This window comes from Lepidochelys kempii, chromosome 23, assembly GCF_965140265.1.
Source record: "Lepidochelys kempii isolate rLepKem1 chromosome 23, rLepKem1.hap2, whole genome shotgun sequence".
NCBI lineage: Eukaryota > Metazoa > Chordata > Testudines > Cheloniidae > Lepidochelys > Lepidochelys kempii.
The window spans coordinates 5456048-5474884 of record NC_133278.1 but is presented as its reverse complement, the minus strand read 5'-3'; the positions used below and the strand labels follow the sequence as shown (position 1 = coordinate 5474884).

The 18837-nt window shown below is 55.1% G+C and overlaps 1 protein-coding gene across 1 annotated transcript in view; it reads right to left on the bottom strand.

Moving 5' to 3' along the window:
- Positions 1 to 14647, bottom strand: part of NOVA2 (NOVA alternative splicing regulator 2) — a 36113-nt gene extending 21466 nt beyond the window's left edge. The window contains exons 1-2 of the mRNA XM_073321847.1: positions 14345 to 14647; positions 1424 to 1567 (exon numbers count right to left, since the gene is read on the bottom strand). Of these exons, the coding sequence (XP_073177948.1) occupies positions 1424 to 1567; positions 14345 to 14516 (316 nt within the window). The 5' untranslated portion in view covers positions 14517 to 14647. The remainder of the gene's footprint in view (positions 1 to 1423; positions 1568 to 14344) is intronic.
- Positions 14648 to 18837: the final 4190 nt, after the last annotated feature.

Genomic DNA, 18837 nt, shown 5'->3' with positions numbered 1-18837 from the left:
TCCACGGGTTAATCGCACTCACTATGCCTTATTTCCGGTCTAAATTTGTCCAGCTTCAACTCCCCGCCATTGGCACATGTTCAACCTTTGCTAGACTGAAAAGCCATTATTAGATCCTTGTTCTCCGTGTCGGCACTGATAGATGGAGACCAAGTCCCCCCTGACCCTTCTCGTTGTCAAGCTAAAAACACTGAGCTCCTGAAGTCTCTCGCTCTACAGCAGGTTTTCTAACCCTTCAATTGTTCTCGGGGCTCTTCTCAGCAACTTATCAACATCCATCTGGACCAGGATCCCAGCCACGGTCGCACCTGGGTCAAATCCAGAGGGAAAATCACCTCCCTGCTTCTCCTGAGATTCCCCTGTTGATGCAGCCCAGGATGGTGTTCGCCCTTTTGCCCACAACTAGAGACCACTCCCCTCCCAGAGCCAGAAGAACCCAGGAGTCCTAGTTCTGGAGGAATTCGCCTGCCCCAGCTCAGTCCCCTGTTAAATCTTGGTGCCTTATTCCCAATCTGAATTTCTCGCCTCAGCTCCAGCCACTGGCTCTTGCTCTGCCTTTGCTCTCTGCCTCTGCTCTCAGAAACCGCCCCCCCACCCACCGCCGCCCCCAGGGCAGTGCTGGCTACCTGGGATCTGGTCACCTCTAAATCTTCTCTGGGGTAAATGAAGTAGAGCCAGCTCCTCCAGTCTCTGGCTCGGAGGCAGATTCTTGGGCCTGTTGCTCTTTTCTGACCCCTGGCCGAAATGTCAGGATCCTTGAAGGGCGGACACCAGAACTGGCTGCAGTAACCAGCCTCAGCAGGGCCAGCGCCCTGCTCCCCCTCGCCATCCCCTGCTCGCTCACCCAACAGCCATGCTGTCTGAGAGGGGGGAGCCGCCCCAGGTGTAGTTGACACAGTGACACCACCTGAGTCTGCAGAGAGCCTGAACCAATTGCTCCAAGAGGGCTGCATTTCCCCATTCTCCTGAGGGAGCCGTTATCTCTGGAGCCTGGTGACAGCAATTTCTGTCCTCATACTCAGCACATTCCTATCATGACTCCTGAGCCATTTCCAGAGCTGCTGCTTGCCCCCACACAGTCCCCTGCCTTGCAAGCCAGACCGGCAGCCTTGCCTCCGAGATGTACGACCTGCATTTGTACTGTTCCATGCAAGGGGCATTTTCCCCCTGGCCTCTCAAAGCCAGGCATGGGCTGGCCACCTGGATGGCATAAATCTATCCCAGCCAGCGCTCTTTGCCCACCTCCCCAGGACGGATCGCAGGGGTCCGGAGCCCAGGCATCAAGGCAAACCTGGTCCTCTCCTGTCCAGCCGCCACAGCAGGGGAATATCACTGGGGGAGAAGGTCCCAGCCTCCCCACCACCACCTCAGTTATCAACCCTCAGATCTGCAGGGATTCACAGGAGCCCCTGGCCCACCTCACCTGGGTAGAAGTCCTTAGACTTGGAGAGCTTGATGGTGGCGCCCGTCTCTTTCTGCAGCTGGACAATGGTCTGTCCCCCTTTCCCGATGATGGAGCCGGCCGCATAGCTGGGGATCAGGACCTTGAGGAAATATTCGCCCTCTTCTGGAGGAGAGGGAGGAGAGAGGCAACCCATTAGCAATGCCATGCCAGGATGGGGCAGTGGTGGGGGATATCAGCCCCCAACGAGAGCTCTGTGGGGCTAGACACCTCCTCTGGAGGCCCCCCACTTTTCCCAACCTGCCCACTGACTATTCCCTGAAAGGGTAGGGCAGCATCTGCCCTGACCCTGTAGCGTATCAGGCTATTACTGGGGAGTACTCGAGTAATAATGCCAGCAGTACTGGAGTAATTGTGCCAGCAGTGCTTAGCTCTTAGCCAGGCTTTTCATCTGTCAATTTCAAAATACTCTCCAAGGAAGCAACAATACCACCGCCCCCATTTCACAGCAGTGGAAAACTGAGGCACAGGGAGGGACCGGTCCAAGGTCAGTGGTAGAGCTGGGGATAGAACCCAGGCGTCCTGACTCCCAGCTTCCCCTGCTTTAATCACTAGACACCACTCCCTTCCCAGAGCTGGGGAGAGAACCCAGGCGTCCTGACTCCCAGCTTCCCCTGCTTTAACCACTAGACACCACTCCCTTCCCAGAGCTGGGGAGAGAACCCAGGAGTCCTGGCTCCTCATCCTCTTCTGGATTTTTAGAGCACCCAGCACAATGGGGTGGTGGTCCAAGACTGGGTGTCCTTGGCTCTGCTGAACCGCTAAGAAGAAACGCCATCGCTCGGGCGTTACACAGAGAGGTGCATTCAAACCACCATGGGGGCCTTATCCAAGGACCCCCTGGGGAGAGAACGAACTACACGTGTGACAGATGTCAGTCACACAGCTCAATGTACGACTGGAAGGTCAGGTCCCCCCGAAACAGGTGTGAGATAAGAATAGAATTGATGTTAAGGGGGCTGGCAGGAAGCTGTTGCAGTCGCGGTACCTGGCCACTAGTGGGAGACATGCGCCCCCCCACGCCCATGCACTTAACCAGCATGTTGCATTTGGGCCAGAGATTAGCCATCACAAAGAGACGTGGGGCTGTCGTCTCATTGGGAAGGTGGGACGGGGGCATGCTCCCAGCTGTAGACTAATGATACCTCGCTCTTTCTTCAGTAGATCTCAAAACGCCTAACAAAGGAGGGTAGCATCATTGTCCCCATAGTACAGATAGGGAAACTGAGGCATGGGGGGGGAGGGGGAAGTGACTTGCCTAAAGTCTCCCAGCAGGCCAGGGAGGAGAAGCCAAACCTCTTGCATACCAGCCCCATGCTCTACCCACTAGGTCCCACTGCCTCACTAAGCACTATGCGCCCACGCTTCTCCGGGGTGGAGGAAACAGCGAGATCCGCTGACGCCATACAGGATAGTTACTTTGGGGGCAGGGCATGAGCCGTGATGTGCCTCACTCAAGCCCAAGGTCTGGGTCTGTATTGCTACCCGCATCCCCGAAACCTCCAGCAGCAATTCAGTTCGTTCCGTTCTGCCATTACCATTACCCCAGCACCTGGGCACACACCAGCCCAGCCCCCACACCAGCAATGCGGCTCATGTATGAAGGATGAAGAGGGACGAATTCTCGCCTGATCAGGGGGGCTGGGCATGGGGGAAGCAAATGAAGCCAACATGAAGTAAAAAGCTAAACTACCTAGGAACTTAGACACAGTATTGGAAGGGGCCTGCATTGTAGGCTAAACAAGCCCAGCTCTTTCAGCCTTCTCTCGCAAGATCAGCTTGCCAGTCACCTGATCAGCCTAGCAGCCCTGCTCCAGTGGGAACTCCTCTGTCTCGAACAGTGCTGGACACAGTCCCTGGCTCTCCGTGGGACATTTCATCTGGAGCTGCTCCATGGTGGCTTTTTCCCTCAACCAGTATGTTGCTCTCTGAAATAGCTGCAGATCCAAGGCAGCTGGTGCTGGGGCGAATGACCGAAGGGCCACATGCAAATGACTCTCTTCTTTGCACCACCCCCTGCTAGGTTGCGTGCGCAACGCACGTGAGGGTGACAAGATGTGTAATACTTGCACAGATGTACTCTTACCACATCAGCATGTGGGTGTAAATTATGCATTTATACACACATGGATATTGGGGGTGTAATTATAGGTTTGAAGGCCAGAAGGGACCATTTGATCAGTGGCTCTCAGCATTTCCAGACAGAATCATAGAATATCAGGGTTGGAAGGGACCTTGGGAGGTCATCTAGTCCAACCTCCTGCTCAAAGCAGGACCAATCCCCAATTTTTGCTCCAGATCCTTAAATGGCCCTCTCAAGGATCGAACTTGCAACCCTGGGTTTAGCAGGCCAATGCTCAAACCACTGAGCTAACCCTCCCCCCAATGACTGTACCTCTTTCAGGAGTCTGATTTGTCTTGCCTACCCCCAAGTTACTTAAAAACAACTTGCTTACAAAATCAGACATAAAAATACAAAAGTGTCCCAGCCACACTAGTACTGGCCAATTGCTTCCTTTCTCATTTTTACCATCTAATTATTAAATAAATCAACTGGAATATAAATATTGTACTTACATTTCAGTGTACAGTACATAGAGTGGTATAAACCAGTCATTATCTGTCTGACATTTTAGTTGGTACTGACTTTGCTAGGGCTTTTTATGTAGCCTGTTGTAAAACTAGGCAAATATCTAGATGAGTTGATGTACCCCCTGGAAGACCTCTGCATACCCCCCAGGGGTACGTATACCCCTGGTTGAGAACCACAGATTTGGATAATCTCATCTGACCTCTTGTATTATGCAGGCCAGAGAATCCACTCAGTGATTCCTACACTGATCCCAGATCTGGTGGTCGAGCTAGAGCAGAGATTTTAGAAAGAGACACCTGGCCTCCAAGCGACGGAGAAATCCCCTTGTCCCTGGGTCTGCGGTTACACAGGTTAATTCCCCTGCCTGGGTAAAGTGTGCCCCGTATTTCCAGTGTGAATTTCCCTTGTGTCTGCCGCAGCCATTAACTCCCGTTCTGCCTCTGTCACTGATAACACACACTGCAATCCATCCACCCGCAGGGGGGCACAGGCATCATGGCAGCCAGCATTCAAGTTCTGCAAAGCAGCTTAGGGATTTGAGTTTTCGATTCCTAGTCACTGTCGTGGGGTTACTCTCCTCGCTCAAGGTTAATGTTGCCAAGAACTGGCCATTGAAATCCCACAGGGAAATTGCAGCCCATGTGGACATGGTATGTGTATCTTCAGTGGATGGGTGCGCATATGTATTGAGTGTGTGTTGAGTGTGTGAGTGTGTGTTGAGTGTGCGTGTGTGTGTACTGAGTGTGTTTGTATGTGTGTGTGGTGAATGTGTATCTTGCATGTGATCATATACAGTATGTGTGTATTGAGTGTGTGCGTATTGTGTGTGGGTTGAGTGTATATCGCATGTGATTGTGTTGTGTGTATTGAATGTGCAGTGAATGTCTATTGCATGGGATTGTATACATGTATGTCGCATGTTCATGCGTGTACTGAATATACATTGTGTGTGAGCGTATTGTGTGTATATTGCATGGGTTTGTACATGGGTGTATCGAATGTGTATTGTGTGCATTGACAGGTTTCAGAGTAGCAGCCGTGTTAGTCTGTATCTGCGAAAAGAACAGGAGGACTTGTGGCACCTTAGAGACTAACCAATTTAATTGAGCATGAGCTTTCAGGAGTGTATTGAGTGTATATTGCATGCGATAGCATACATGTGTATTGAGTGCATGTAAGCCGAGTGTGATATATTGTGCATAATGAACAGAACTTTTAGATGAGACATCTGATGAGCCAATCGGGACGCAGAGATCTACATATTTTGCTACTTGACTTCACATAACTCTATTATTGGCTGCTGGGGACCCAACCAGGAGGCAGCCTCTGCCTGCGCAATCCAATTGGCTAGCACTGTCCCAGGGCTTGGCTCTGCTGAGCTTTGAGGCCTAGGACAATAGGAAGTCCCAGAGTGGCCAGCCTGGTGCTCTCCTCGTTAATGAGGCCCGTCAGTCCCACAGCACAGCTAGATCCATTGTCCCCCAATCTGCCTGGGGCCTCCTCCCCTCTCGCCTGGACTAACAGCTCCCAGATCTGATGGTCCATGCAGAATGGGCTGCTCCCACGGTGCCAACTAAGCACCCATCATCTCAGCTACTCGTTAAATAATTTCCTCATTACTATTCCAGGTTAGCATAATGACCCCCTCTCCCCCTCCGAGTCATCAGCAGGCTTCGGATTCGGGGACCACAGCACAGCCCTCTGCCACTTCTGCTAAGGGAGTCGCTCCACAGCTGGCAGCAGTAGCAGGCTGTTATATAGATTGTCCACTAGAAGAGGGGGTGTGGCACATGCCTGGTCGCTGGGTTACATCAGCCACTGCTGTGGCTGACTCTGGGATGTGAAGCTGGTTATCAGTGGGAGGGGAGGCATGACCATGAGGCCACCAATGGGAGGGGAGGTGTGGCACAGCCCACCAAGACATCTCTTTGAAGCTGAGGTCCATACTCCCGCTAAAGTCTGGGCTGTCCAGGCCCAGAGCTAATTCCAGGTCTCATCCCGCACAGAGAGTGAGTGGTGGGGTGCCCCTCCCCCCACAACAGTAGGGTGTTGCCTGGGGATCGGCCATGCCAGTGCATCCACTGAAATCTGCAACAGACTGGCAGGGAGCACAGGAATGAATATCCCGCCACAGGGCCCATCTGGCTTAGCGTCCCATCTCCTACAGTGGCCACCACCTGCAGCTGAGGGAGAAACCCCCAGGCAGGCAATTGTGAGATACTGGCTCATGGCCTGGGAAGAGGGAGGGGCTTTTCCCCAACTAACCTAACCCATTCCCATTATCCTGCTACACTCCTGGCGCCAATTGCATCCAGTGGCAGGGAGTTCCACAGACAGAGGGAGGGAAGGACTGATGGACACAGAGATGGACAGAGACATGTGCTACAAGCTGGCAGGTCAAAGCTCTATTGTTCTCTTAGCCACCCCTCCCGCCCCCAAGCCTCCAGTTAGAACATAAGAACAGTCATACAGGTCCAGACCAATGGGCCATCTAGCCCAGTGTCCTGTCTCTGACAGTGACCAGTGCCAGGTGCTTCAGAGGGCATGAACAGAACCCAGCAATCACTGAGTGATCCATCCCCTGTTGCCCATTCCCAGCTTCTGGCAATCAGAGACTCAGGGACAGCCAGAGCATGGGGTTGCGTCCTGTGACCATCTTGGCTAATAGCCATTGATGGACCCATCCTCCCTGAACTTATCTCATTCCTTTCTGAACCCTGTTATAGTTTTGCCTGTCACAACATCCTCTGGCAAGGAGTTCCACAGGTTGACTGTACATTGTGTGAAGAAATACTTCCTTTTGTTTTAAACCTGCTGCCTACTAATATAATTGGGTGATCCCTGGTTCTTGTGTTATGAGAAGGACTAAATGACCCTTCCCTAGTCACTTTCTCCATCTCAGTCATGATTTCATAGACCTCCGTCATATCCCCACTTAGTCATCTCTCTTCGAAGCTGGACAGTACCAGTCTTTTCAATCTCTCCTCATACAGAATCGGTTCCATACCCCTAATCACTTTTGTTGCCCTTCTCTGAACCTTTTCCAATTCTAAGATATCTTTTTTGAGATGGGGTGATCAGAAGTGCCCGCAGGATTGAAGGTACCATGGATTTATATAGTGGCATTATGATATTTTATCTCTTGTTATCTACCCCTTTCCTAATGGTTCCCAGCATTCTGTTGGCATTTTTGACAGCCGCTGCACACTGAGTGGATGTTTTCAGAGAACTATCCACGATGACTCCAAGATCTCTTTCTTGAGTGATAACAGCTAATTTAGACCCTGTCATTTTGTATGCATAGTTGGGATTATGTTTTCCCATGTGCATTACTTTGCATTTATCAACATTGAATTTCATCTGCCGGATTTCTCCTGGCCCTGTCTCTCCCCTGGACTCTTTCCAGTTTATCCACATTTTGCCTGAAGTGCGGCACCCAGAATTGGACACGGGACTCCAGCTGAGGCCTCCCCGGTGCCGAGCAGAGCGGGACAGTTACCTCCCATGTCTTACATACGACACGCCTGTTAATGCCCCCAGAATGATATTAGCCCTTTTCGCAGCAGTGTCACTTCGTTGGCTCATATTCAATTTGTGATCTGCCATCACCCCAGCTCCTTTCCATCTGCGCTGTTGCCTAGCCAGTTAGTCCCCCTTTGTATCTGTGCCTTCGATTTGTCCTTCCCCAGTGCAGTTCTTTGCACTTGTCTGCATTGAATTTCATCTTGTTCATTTCAGACAAATTCTCCTATTTGTCAAGGTCGTTTTGAATTCTAATCCTGTCCCTCCCGAGTGCTTGCAACCCCCCCCACCACCCCTCCGCCCAGCTTGGTGTCATCCGGAAAATTTATAAGCAACCTCTCCACTCCGTTATCCAAGTCAGTCATGAAAATATTGACTCGTACCAGACTGGACAGAGGACTGACTCCCCCCAGATGCCTTCCCGTTTTGACTTCGAACCATTGATAGCTGCTTTTTGAGTACGATCCTTCCACCAGCTGTGCACCCCCCCCCACCGTCACTTCATCGAGAGCCACCTTTCCCTCGTTTGCGAATGAACCCTGCAGTGAAGGGACTGTGTCAAAACCCTTCCTGAAACCAAGATATATCCAGTGGCAGATGAGCCACTGGGCTGACGGGGCCCGTGCCCAGGGGCCCTGGCCAATTGTGGGGCCCTGGAAAAAAACCCACCACTGGCTGGCGGAAGCCCGGAGCCCTGGGAAGAAGCACCAGGCAGGCGGGGGAAGCCCCTTTTCCTGACCTCTCTCCTCCCGGCAGAAGCGCTGGGTGGGCAAGGCGGAGCAGGGGAAGCCTCCACGCCATGACCCTGGTAGCAGTGCCAGGCAGGCAGGGGAAGTCCCTGCGCCCTGCCCCCACTCCTCAGCAGAAGGGCAGGGTCGGGGAGGCCCCCACACCCTGACCCTGCTCCCTGGGAGAAGCGCTGGGCAAAGCCCCAGCAGCCAGACCCAGCTGCGGCCCCGGGACTGGACGAGCTCTCACTCCCTGCCATGGCCTCAGGGCTGGGGGACCTCTTGCTTCCTGCCATGGCCTCAGGGCTGGGGGAACTCTCACTCCCTGCTGTAGCCACGGGCCATGGTGGCAGGGACAGAGCTTCTCCAGTCTTGGCGGGGGGGAGGGTTGAGGGGGGCGGAATGGGGCAGGATCATGCGTGGTACAGGGGTGTGACGGTGGGGGGGAAGGGGCAGAACAGGGTGTGGCTGTGGGCGGGGCCGCAGGCAGAAGGGGCGGGACCATACGCGGAAGGGGAGGGGAGGGCCCCCACACTTGCTCTGACCCAGGGCCCCACTGCTTCCCCGATCCACTAGGCCTGTAACCCTGTCAAAGAAGGATATGAGGTTTGTTTGGCATGATTAGTTCATCGTGGCTATTGTCCTCCAGGTGCAAACAAATAGATTGTTTAATAATTGATTCCAGTATCTTTCCCAGAATCAAAGCTAGACTGACTGGCCTATAATTCCCCGGGTCCCCTTTGTTCCCCCTTTTAAAGCTAGGTTCTGTGTTTGCTATTCTCCAGCCCTTTGGGACTTCACCTGTTCTCCGTGAGTTCTCCAAGATAATTGCTAACAGTTCTGAGATTGCTTCAGCTAGTTCCTTAAGTACACTGGGATGAATTTCATCAGACCCTGCCAGCTTGAATTCATCTACCTTATTTCAATATTCTTAACCTGTTCTTTCCCTATTGTGGCTGGCATTCCTTCCCCCCGATTGTTACTATTAATTGTGTTGAGTATCAGGTGAAAATTGAAGCAAAATAGGCATTAAACACCTCCCACTTCTTCATGTCGTCCATTGTTAGCTCTCCTTCCTCTCTGTGTAGAGGATCTGCACTTTCCTTCCGCTTTCTCTTGCCCCTAATGCAATTAAAGAATCTCTTCTTATTGCCCCTGCCGTCCCTTGCTAGGAGATACTCATTTTGTCCCTTAGCCTTCCTGATTTTGTCCCTGCGTGATTGTACTGTTCTTTTGTACTCCTCCTTAGCAATCTGTCCATGTTTCCACTTCTTGTAGGATTCCTTTTTGATTTTCAGGGCTTTAAAGTGGAGCCATACTGGCCCCTTACTGTTCTTCCTAGCTTTCCTTTGCAGTGGGACAGTCGGCAGTGGTGCGTTTAATATTGTCTCATTGAGCAGCCACCAGCTTTCCTGACCTCCTTTACTCCTTAGTTTTCCTTCCCAAGGGACGTCACCTACCAGCTCCCTGAGGTTGTTAAGAACTGTTTTTTAGAAGCCTCCCATCCTTATTCTCACTCACTCCTTCCCTTCCTTGGAATCATGAAATCTATCATTTCACGGTCACTTTCACCCACATTCTCTCCACCTTCAGATTTGCTACCAGTTCCTCCCTGTCAGTCAGAATCCGATAACTGCCCTCCGGTTACGTCCTCCACGCTCTGAAACAAGAAGCTGTCCCCGGTACAGTCCAAGAACTTATTGGAGAGTTTAAGGTCTGCCATGTGACTTTCCCAGCAGAAGTCTGGGTAGTTAAAGTCCCCCTTTACTACCAGGTCTTGTGTTTTGGATACTCCCCCATCCACCTCTATAGTAGACCTCTATCGTAACGTCACCCTGATTTTTCCCCTTATACGCTAGGTACCTCCTAGTTCTGCTACTTGGAAGTAGCAGGAGAATGCCTTGGCCCTTCTACCCAGCCCCAGATACCCGCAGGGCTGTGACTGCCCGTCTCCCAGCCACCAGCAGGGCCCACACTGCTTCATGCCAGCCCCTGTCCAGAACACCATTCAGAGCTGGGACTCTGGGGCCCATACGGGGAGTGTAGGCGCAAGACCCCGTGTCGCCCATCCCCCAGCAGGTGTCTGCCCCGCCCTGAGATACTGGCATATCTCCAGCTCAAGCCTCCCTGAGCTGCCAAAGAGCCGGCTTGACGGGGATGCTTCTCAGCCCAAATCCACTTAAAGAGGCACCTCTGGGGTAGATTAAGCCAGTTAAGTAATTACAAGAGGCAATGAATTCCGAGCCGATCCTCGCAGAGCATCTGCCTCCACCAGAGCCCTGGCCATGGACTGGGACCCCCCCTGCTCTGCGTCAAGGGGGACCCTGATCCCCGGGAGATTTGAACCTGAATCTGCCCCTCCCCCAGGATTTAGGGGCCTCCTGATCGGGGTTCTGCCATGTCAGGTCAAGGATCCTAGGTCAATATCGTGGGCGCTGGCCCAGTCAGTGGGAGCGGTCCTCAGAACCGCCACTCAGCACAGACGCTTTAAGAAAGCCAATGTTTAGCCCCAGATACAGGATGGAGGCAGGGAAGACCGATTAGGACCCCTGTCCCTTTAAGGCAGGGGCTCCACAGCCCTCTGGGCGTGCGAGGTACATCCCAAGAAAGAAATTTCAGGTCACGTCTCCTACTCCCAGCTCTGAGAGGAGAGTCGGGGCCAGTGGTTAGAGCCAGGGGGCCTGGGAGTCAGGACTCCTGGGTCCTATTCCCTGCCACTGTGCAGGTGGTCAAGCACCCCTGATATTTTTTCTGCCCCCCTCAATTTGTTTTAAGCAAAGGCACCATATTCTGCTTGCACCGGGGGAAGTGCATGAGTGTGGGGAAGGTGGGTTGGGGTTTCTGCTCATCATTAATTAGGTCTATTACAGAAGCTCCTAGAGTTCAGGGCCCCCTAGTGTCAGGCACTGCCCAGACACAGCGTGACCCACAGGAGCTGGAACTAGGGGTGCAGATGGTGCTGCTGCACGCCCCGGCTTTCAGCCATTTCCATCATATACAGGGTTTACAGCTTGATTCAATGGCTCTCAACACACCCACTATACACATTGTTCCAGCACCCCGGCAGGAACCGAGATCAGGGCCCCATCGCACCGGGCGCTGTCCAGACACACAGTGACCGAGGTCAGGGCCCCTCTTCCGGAGGGCCCGTGCCAGTGTGCGCCAGGAATCCTGCCACCCCTCCAGCGCCCAGCACTGCTGCCCACACTGCGAGGGCTGAGGGAACCCACCCAGCCCATCCTTTTGGGAGCAGTCGGACCAGCCTCGCTGCTGGACAGGGTCCCGGAGCAAAGGCTTTTGGGAAATTCCCCCAGTGCCTCGTGGAAGAGCATGGCCCAGCTCAGCCAGCTGGGCCCCATGGACCCTCCCAGCCATGGTGGTTCTGTGGGCCGAGCCGGTCTCAGCCCCAGGGGATGGGAACCAGGAACTCTGGCTGATCCCAGCTGGCTTGCTCCAGCCTGGCTCCAAGGCCCTGTGCCCGCCTCGCTCACCGCCCTGCCCTTGGCTTTGGTCTTCCTTGCCCAGGGTCACCAGGTGAACCCATCACCACGATGCCCTCACTGCAAACCAGGCCAAGATCCCTTCCCCATCATGCAACGGGGCTGCCAGTGAGAGACGGCCACACCGGCCCTCCCTGCTGAGGGAAAGGACCCTCAGGCCAGAGGGCATCCTGCTGTCCCATCCCCTGGCAGCAGCTTGGACCAGGGCCAAGGGCCACCCAGGTGCTTTGAGGGGTTCAGCTAAGATGAAGCCCGGTTTGCAGGGGACCTCTCTCCCCATGGAACCTGGGTTTAAGGGGGACCCCTTTCCCCACAGAGCCTGGGTTTGCAGGGGATCCTTCTCCTCAAATAGTCCGGGGCGCTACACACCAAACCCCACCCCATTTCCACTCTCCCCTCCCCCCCCGATCTTTTCCCAATCAGACCCAGGACTCCCCAGCGCCCCTTGCACCCCCCACCCCAGCTGGCTTGGAGCCTTCACCGGGATCCCTCCCCCTGCTCGGCTCTTGCGCATTGCCCTGGCAACCGGCCTCCTTTTGCCAATGCAGGCCAGATTCCAACAACCCGACCTGTCTCTACATCACGGCCCCCAATCAGAGATCCCCCCACACCTCGTCGTGATCAATCCGACCCTGCCACGTCCATCCTTGGTGAAAGAACAGAGACGCCACAATGCAACCGGCCCGAAAGGGATGGAGAAACCAACGGCCAAATACCCGGGTAACAGCCCAGATCCTTGATTCAGTGTCATTTCATTTCCCTCAGGGCCAGTCATTCCAGCCCTTCCCGCGGAGCTAAGATGCCCCAGTTCTTTTAGCCTGGTGTCTGGTCTTTTATCGCTCTAATTCACGCCTCGCTTTTGGAAATCTCCTCCCTGCCGGTACATTAGCCCCATCAGTACAGCGATGATAATCCGCCGGGCCGATTCCCCAGAGGAATCTGCGTTCAGCTGCAATATTTATCGCTCCTCACCAAAAGGCCAAATGCAAACAGCTCTAAATGTTAATTACATCACGAGGGTTATGGTGGGTGAGCGTGGCTGCAAGTTCACACACACACACACCTGCACCATCCTGGGCAACAAAGACACGCCACTGCTGAGACCCAGCAAGGTGGCCCTCGGCTCCGACCCAGTGCCTGAAATTTCAGCGCCGTCCTCCACCTGGTGCTGAGGATTTCAGCCCCTGCCAGTTTCCTCTTTCGTGGCGGAAAACATGGATCTGGGTGGCTTTGGAGAAAGGGCCTGTTCGCATGGGGCTGGTGGCGAGCTGAATGCGGCTGGGCCGCTTACTGTTTGCGTTCTGGCACCGGTGGGGGAAGACAGACAGCTCCGGCATCTTAGCCCTTTGCAAAGAGCGAGCCGCTCGATGGATATGTATTGTTTGCAGAGCCTTTCCCCGCCCCCCCCGCCGGCCCTGCCCCACTCACGCAGTGTCTTTCAAATACCCCAGCTGCCACCCTCCCTTGCCCTCTGCCGGCATCCACGCCGCTTCCTTCCTGCCCTCTGCCCCCTTCACATCCTCCAGCAAAGGCTGGGAAGATCTGACAGCTTTGCCATCCTGCGTGTGTGTTTGTGTGTGTGTGTTTGTGTGTGTGTGTGCGGGTGTCACCCCCTCCCGTCTTCCCCCACCAAGCCGCTATCAAATGGACAGTTATTCTCGCCTCCATTTTGACACTGCAGCTGGATATAGATATGTCTGTTGCAATTTTTTTGTGTGTCGCGGGGGGACGGACACACAGGGAAAAGGGAGGAGAGGGCTGGGATTTTACATCTCCTCCCCCCCCCCTCCGCCCAGCTCGAAGGCTGCAGATGCTTGCCGGTGCCCAGCATTTCACAGCAATCGGATTATTATTTTTTAACGCTAGGATTGCGGGGGGGGGGGGGGCTCAGTCCCAGGTGGGGAATCTGAGCAATAGGGTTTACATGCTAGATGGAGGGGGGTGGCTTGGGCAAGAGGGGGGCAGGATGGAGGGGAAATCTCCAACCATGGGGTGGGGGGGCAGGATGGAGAGGTGGGTTCCCTATCCGTAGGGTGCAAGGCAGGATGGGGGGAATTGCCTATCCTTGAGGTGGGGGGGATGGGCAAGATGGAGGGGAAATCTCCATCTGTGAGATGGGGGGCAGGATAGGGGTAGGATCACCATCTGTGGGGTGGGGGGAAGGATGGGGGGTGGTATCCCCATCTGTGGGGTGGGGGGAAGGATGGGGCACATCTCCATCTGTGGAGGAGGCAGGATGGGGGGATCACCATCCTTGGAGGGGGCAGGATGTGGGGTGGGGATCCCCTCTCCAAGTGGGTGGGTTGGAAGCAGAGAAGGGGATAGTTGGGGGGCGGATCGGGTTGGTGTGGGGAAGGGGGGGTGGAGCAGGAGACCCCTGTCCTTCGGGCGGGAGGTGGGGGTGGAGCGGGGCGGGGGGCCAGGCTGGTGTTCGCGGCGGGGGGGGGGGTGGAGAATCTGCCCTGGCAGCACAGGTCCTGCAGTGAGAAGTGGGGTGCTGCAGACTCCCCCCTTTCACCCTCCCCCCCCTGCAGCTTACCTCCTGTGTTGCTGCGCTTGGTGCTGATGGCCTCGGTGGGGGTCTCCAGGGGCCTCTTCCTGGAGTCGGGGGGGTCCGATTCCATGTGGGGGGGCGGCGGCTGCTGGGGCTGCTGGTGGGACGCCGAGAAGATGCCGTTCTGGTGCACGGAGCCGCCTGCCATCATCTTCATCCTCAGGGCGAATCTCCCACCCCCTGCTCGGGATCCGGCCGCCTAGCCAGGAGGAGGAGGAGGAAGAGGGAGGATGCACGGGCGCGGGGGGGGGTGGAGTAGAGAAGGGAGGGGGAGGAGGGATGCACGGGATGGGGGCAAGGGGGTGCACTGGGGTAGGGACAGAGGGGTGCACGGGGTGGGAGCAGAGGGGGGTGCACGGGGTGGGGGCAGAGCCTAGGGGTGCTAGGAGTGGGGGACAGAGGGGTGCACGGAGTGGAGGACAGAGGGGGGTTCAGGAGGCGGGAAGAGGGGGGTTCAGGAGGGGAGAATGGGGTGCACGGGTGGGGGACTGAGGGGGGTGCACAGGGGGGTGCACGGGGGGGGTGCACAGGGGGGTGCACGGGGGGGAGAGGAGCCTCCAGATGCAATTGACAAAGGAGGGCAGCTCCAGCAGCCGGGCTCAGGGGGGTGATACGAGCTCCCCCCCCCACCGCTTCCCTCTAGCCCCCAGCCCCCACGGGAAGGAAGGGGGGTGCAAGGCGGGCGGCGGGGGCTTGGGGAGGAACAAACACAAAGGAGGCAGGAAGAGAGGGATGGAGGCGGCGGGGAAGGGCGCAAAGGACCCTCCGCTCCCCCCCAGCAGAAGGGCTCCGCGGGCTGCCCCCCGGGGGCAGGTGGGGGGAAAGGCGGCGGAAGGGTTGAGCAGGTCTGGAGGGAGCTGGGGCGGAAGGGCCGGCCGCGGGCACAGGCGAAGGGCTAAAACCTCCCGCGATCGCTGCAGCCCGAGGCGGAGAGCGCGGCCGCCGGTCCCCAGTGCAGCATCCTCGCCCCAGCGGCCCGGCTCGGCCGAGCTCGGCCCTGACGTCGGAGACGCCCCCGCCCCTCCCCCCGCCCCAGCACATTGGCTGCCGGCCCGGCCCGGCCCGACCCAGCTGCCTGCGGCTCCTCGGAGCTGGGGGCAGGTGCGGGGAGCGGGCTGGGCGGGACGGCGTGACACGGGTGGGGGCGGGGCTGGCAGAGGGGGGCAAGAGAGGGGTGTGTTTGGGCGTGGGCCACTGTCATCCGTCTATCCCGCTACGCCCCCTCTACCTAGGGATAGACCTGGCAGCCCCTCCCCACACACCTGTCTGCCCCCACACACCCCGATCCATCCCCATACCCCGCATCTATCCCTCCCTCCATCCATCTGCCCCTCCCCACACACCTGTCTGCCCCCCCACACCCCAATCCGTCCCCATAAACCCCATCTATCCCTCCATCCATCTCCCCTCCCCACACACCAGTCTGCCCCCCCACACCCCGATCCATCCACCCATCCCCATAAACCCCCATCTATCCATCCATCTATCAACCTGTCCCTTCCTACCCACCTGCCTGGCCCCATATACCCCGATCCGTCTATCCATCCCCATACTCCCCCAGCTATCCATCCATCTGTCCCTCCCTACCCACCTGTCTGCCCCCACACACCCTGATCCATCTATCCATCCCCTACACCCCCATCTATCCATCCCTCCATCCATCAATCTAACCCCCCTAAACAACTGCCTGGCTCCATACACCCCGATCCATCTATCCGTCCCCATACATCCCCATCTATCCATCCATCTATCAATCTGCCCCTCCCTACCCATCTGCCTGATCCCATACACCCCAATCCATCCACCCATCCCCATACACCTGCATCTACCCATCCATCCATCTGTCCCTTCTTACACACCTGTCTGCCCCCACACACCCTGATCCATCTATCTGTCCCCCTGCAGCCCCATCAATCCATCCATCTATAGACCTGTCCCTTCCTACCCACCTGCCTGGCCCCATACACATCCATCCATCCATCCATCCATCCATCCATCACTCCCTACACACCTGCCTGTCCCCATAGTCCCCGATTCATCTATCCATCCCCACAGACACCCATCAATCTATCCGTCGATCGATCTATCCCCTCATACTCACCCATCTATCCCTATACACATCTCTATCTATGCATTTCTCAATCTATCGATTGATCGATCTATCCTCAAACACCCCAATCCATTTATTCATCCCTGTACACACCCCATCTAGCTATCTACACAGTGTTGCTATAGCCATGTTGGTCCCAGGATGTTAGAGACACAAGGTGGGTGAAAAAATGTCTTTTATTGGACCAGCTTCTGTTCTTGAGAGAGACAAGTTTTCAAGCTTTTCTTCAGGTCTATCTATCAGTCTGTCTGTCTGGCCAGTGTGTCTCCTAGCTCTTTCTCTAATTTGGGGGATCTGATAAAATACATGCCAGCAAACATTTAATGTTGTTTATATAATCTGAGCCTAGTAGGAAGTATTTCCACAATTTAAAAACAAAACAAAAAGAAAAAACAAACCAAGAAACCAAAAACTGTGAAAACCAATGTCTTAAAATGGATGTACCTTGCTCTGGAGTGACAACAGCCATTCCCTGGAGTGCCAGACACCCAACCCCAGGAGTGACAACACCCATCCGCAGGTGTGCCAGACACCCATCCCCAGGAGTGACAACACCCATCCCCTGGATTGATAACACCCATCCCCTGGAGTGCCTGACACCATCCCCTGGAGTGCCGGACACCCACCCCCAGGAGTGACAACACCCATCCCCGGGAGTGCCCAACACCCATCTCCAGGAGTGACAACACCCATGCCCTGGATTGACAACACCCATCCTCTGGAGTGCCCGACACCCATTCCCAGGAGTGAAAACACCCATCCCCTGGAGTGCCGGACACCCATCCCAGGGAATGCCTGACACCCATCCCTGGGAGTGACAACACCCATCCCCTGGAGTGCCGGACACCCATCTCCTGCAGTAATAAGGACCCTGAAGGTGAAACTGACCATAGACATGCTGTTGACATGGGGAATGACCAGCTGATCAATAACTGCCATGTGTGGTAACTCCTTTTGAAAAAGGCCTGATCCTCCAACATCAATGGCCGGGTGAAATAAAACATGGGGAACCCTGTCACGGGGGCAGGAATGGCAGACAGCTTCATGCCAGGGACTGGTAGGTTTTAGAAGGCTGGTGTCTTTGGAGTCGAGGTAGCAAATGAACACAAATGGGCCTTCTATAAGGACAGATGCAGGTAGGAATGAAACTTTGATGTGGAAAGTCCACGGGTGCTAATGACACAGTAAAAAGTGAAAGGGAAATGAAGGGTGTTAATTGTGATAAGTGAACTGGATTTTAATAGGTTTCCCCTTTTAACAAGCTCAGGTACCGTTAGTATCTGTTTGGAGCCTGATCCATGGAACACTTTCAAGCAGAGCGTGGTCCCTTTGGCTCCCATACGGACGAGATCCCCTAGCACAATAGGGCAAACTGGAGGAGTCCTGGATTGGCGTTGTGTTAGGTATAGCAGCAGGCAGACCACACCTGTTGGCCGTGTGGAGACGGGCTGCAGTAAGCCGGCCTGTCATGTCCATTCATTTGTCCACAAGAAACCAAAATCTTCTGGCAAACCTGGATGCGATGAGTGAAAATTTCCATTTGGTCATAAAAGCCTTTTTCTGTCAACCCCGCCCCACTCCTCGATTTCTTCATAACTTAAATTTTTCAACCAGCATCGTTTTGTGATCCCCACTCTTGATTTTTCAGGAAAAGACCATCTGTGGCGAGCTTGGCTACCCTCTCCCTGACCCAGGTGTGAATCCGGAATAACTCCACTGGTGTGAGCGGCAGAACTGATAAATGAGAGAATCAGCAAGACATTACAGCATTCTGCACCAGCGTGCCGTGCCCAGGGCCGGTCAATTTCACTTTCTAGTTTGGGTCCATTTCACACTGGGATTCCCCAGCGTTTTTCCCCTGCTGCCCTTGGGATATTGCACCCAAGCCCGACCCGCAGGGGGAAGCGCCGGGGAAGTGAAATAACTCCTGAAAACACTGGCTAGGAGAGTGTGTAAATGAGGGGCTGATGGTTGTATTTTGCGTCGGAAAACCTCACATTTGATCTTAAATTCATTTCATGCTCTTCCTGGTTCTTATCTGGCCCCGATCACTGTGGCATCTGGGTGCCTCCTGGCTCTGCAGTGAGTGACACGACTAACACCTGCCCCGTGCAGCTCGTTCCCTCTGCAGGGACTGTGCTGTGGAGTGGGTTATTTTGGGGTAGGGTGTTTGGGTTTACAGGTACACACTGTACTGTGGGGATGTCAGAGCAGGCGAAGGAGGGCGACGAGGGTGGGCAGGGGGACCAGGATGGTCCTAGTTCATCCCACAGGCTGGAACCAGCTCCCACCCAGACAAACTTCACCCTGACAATGGAGAGTCCCTCCGGGCCAGAGAAGCAGAGCTGTCCCACCCCAGCACTTTCAG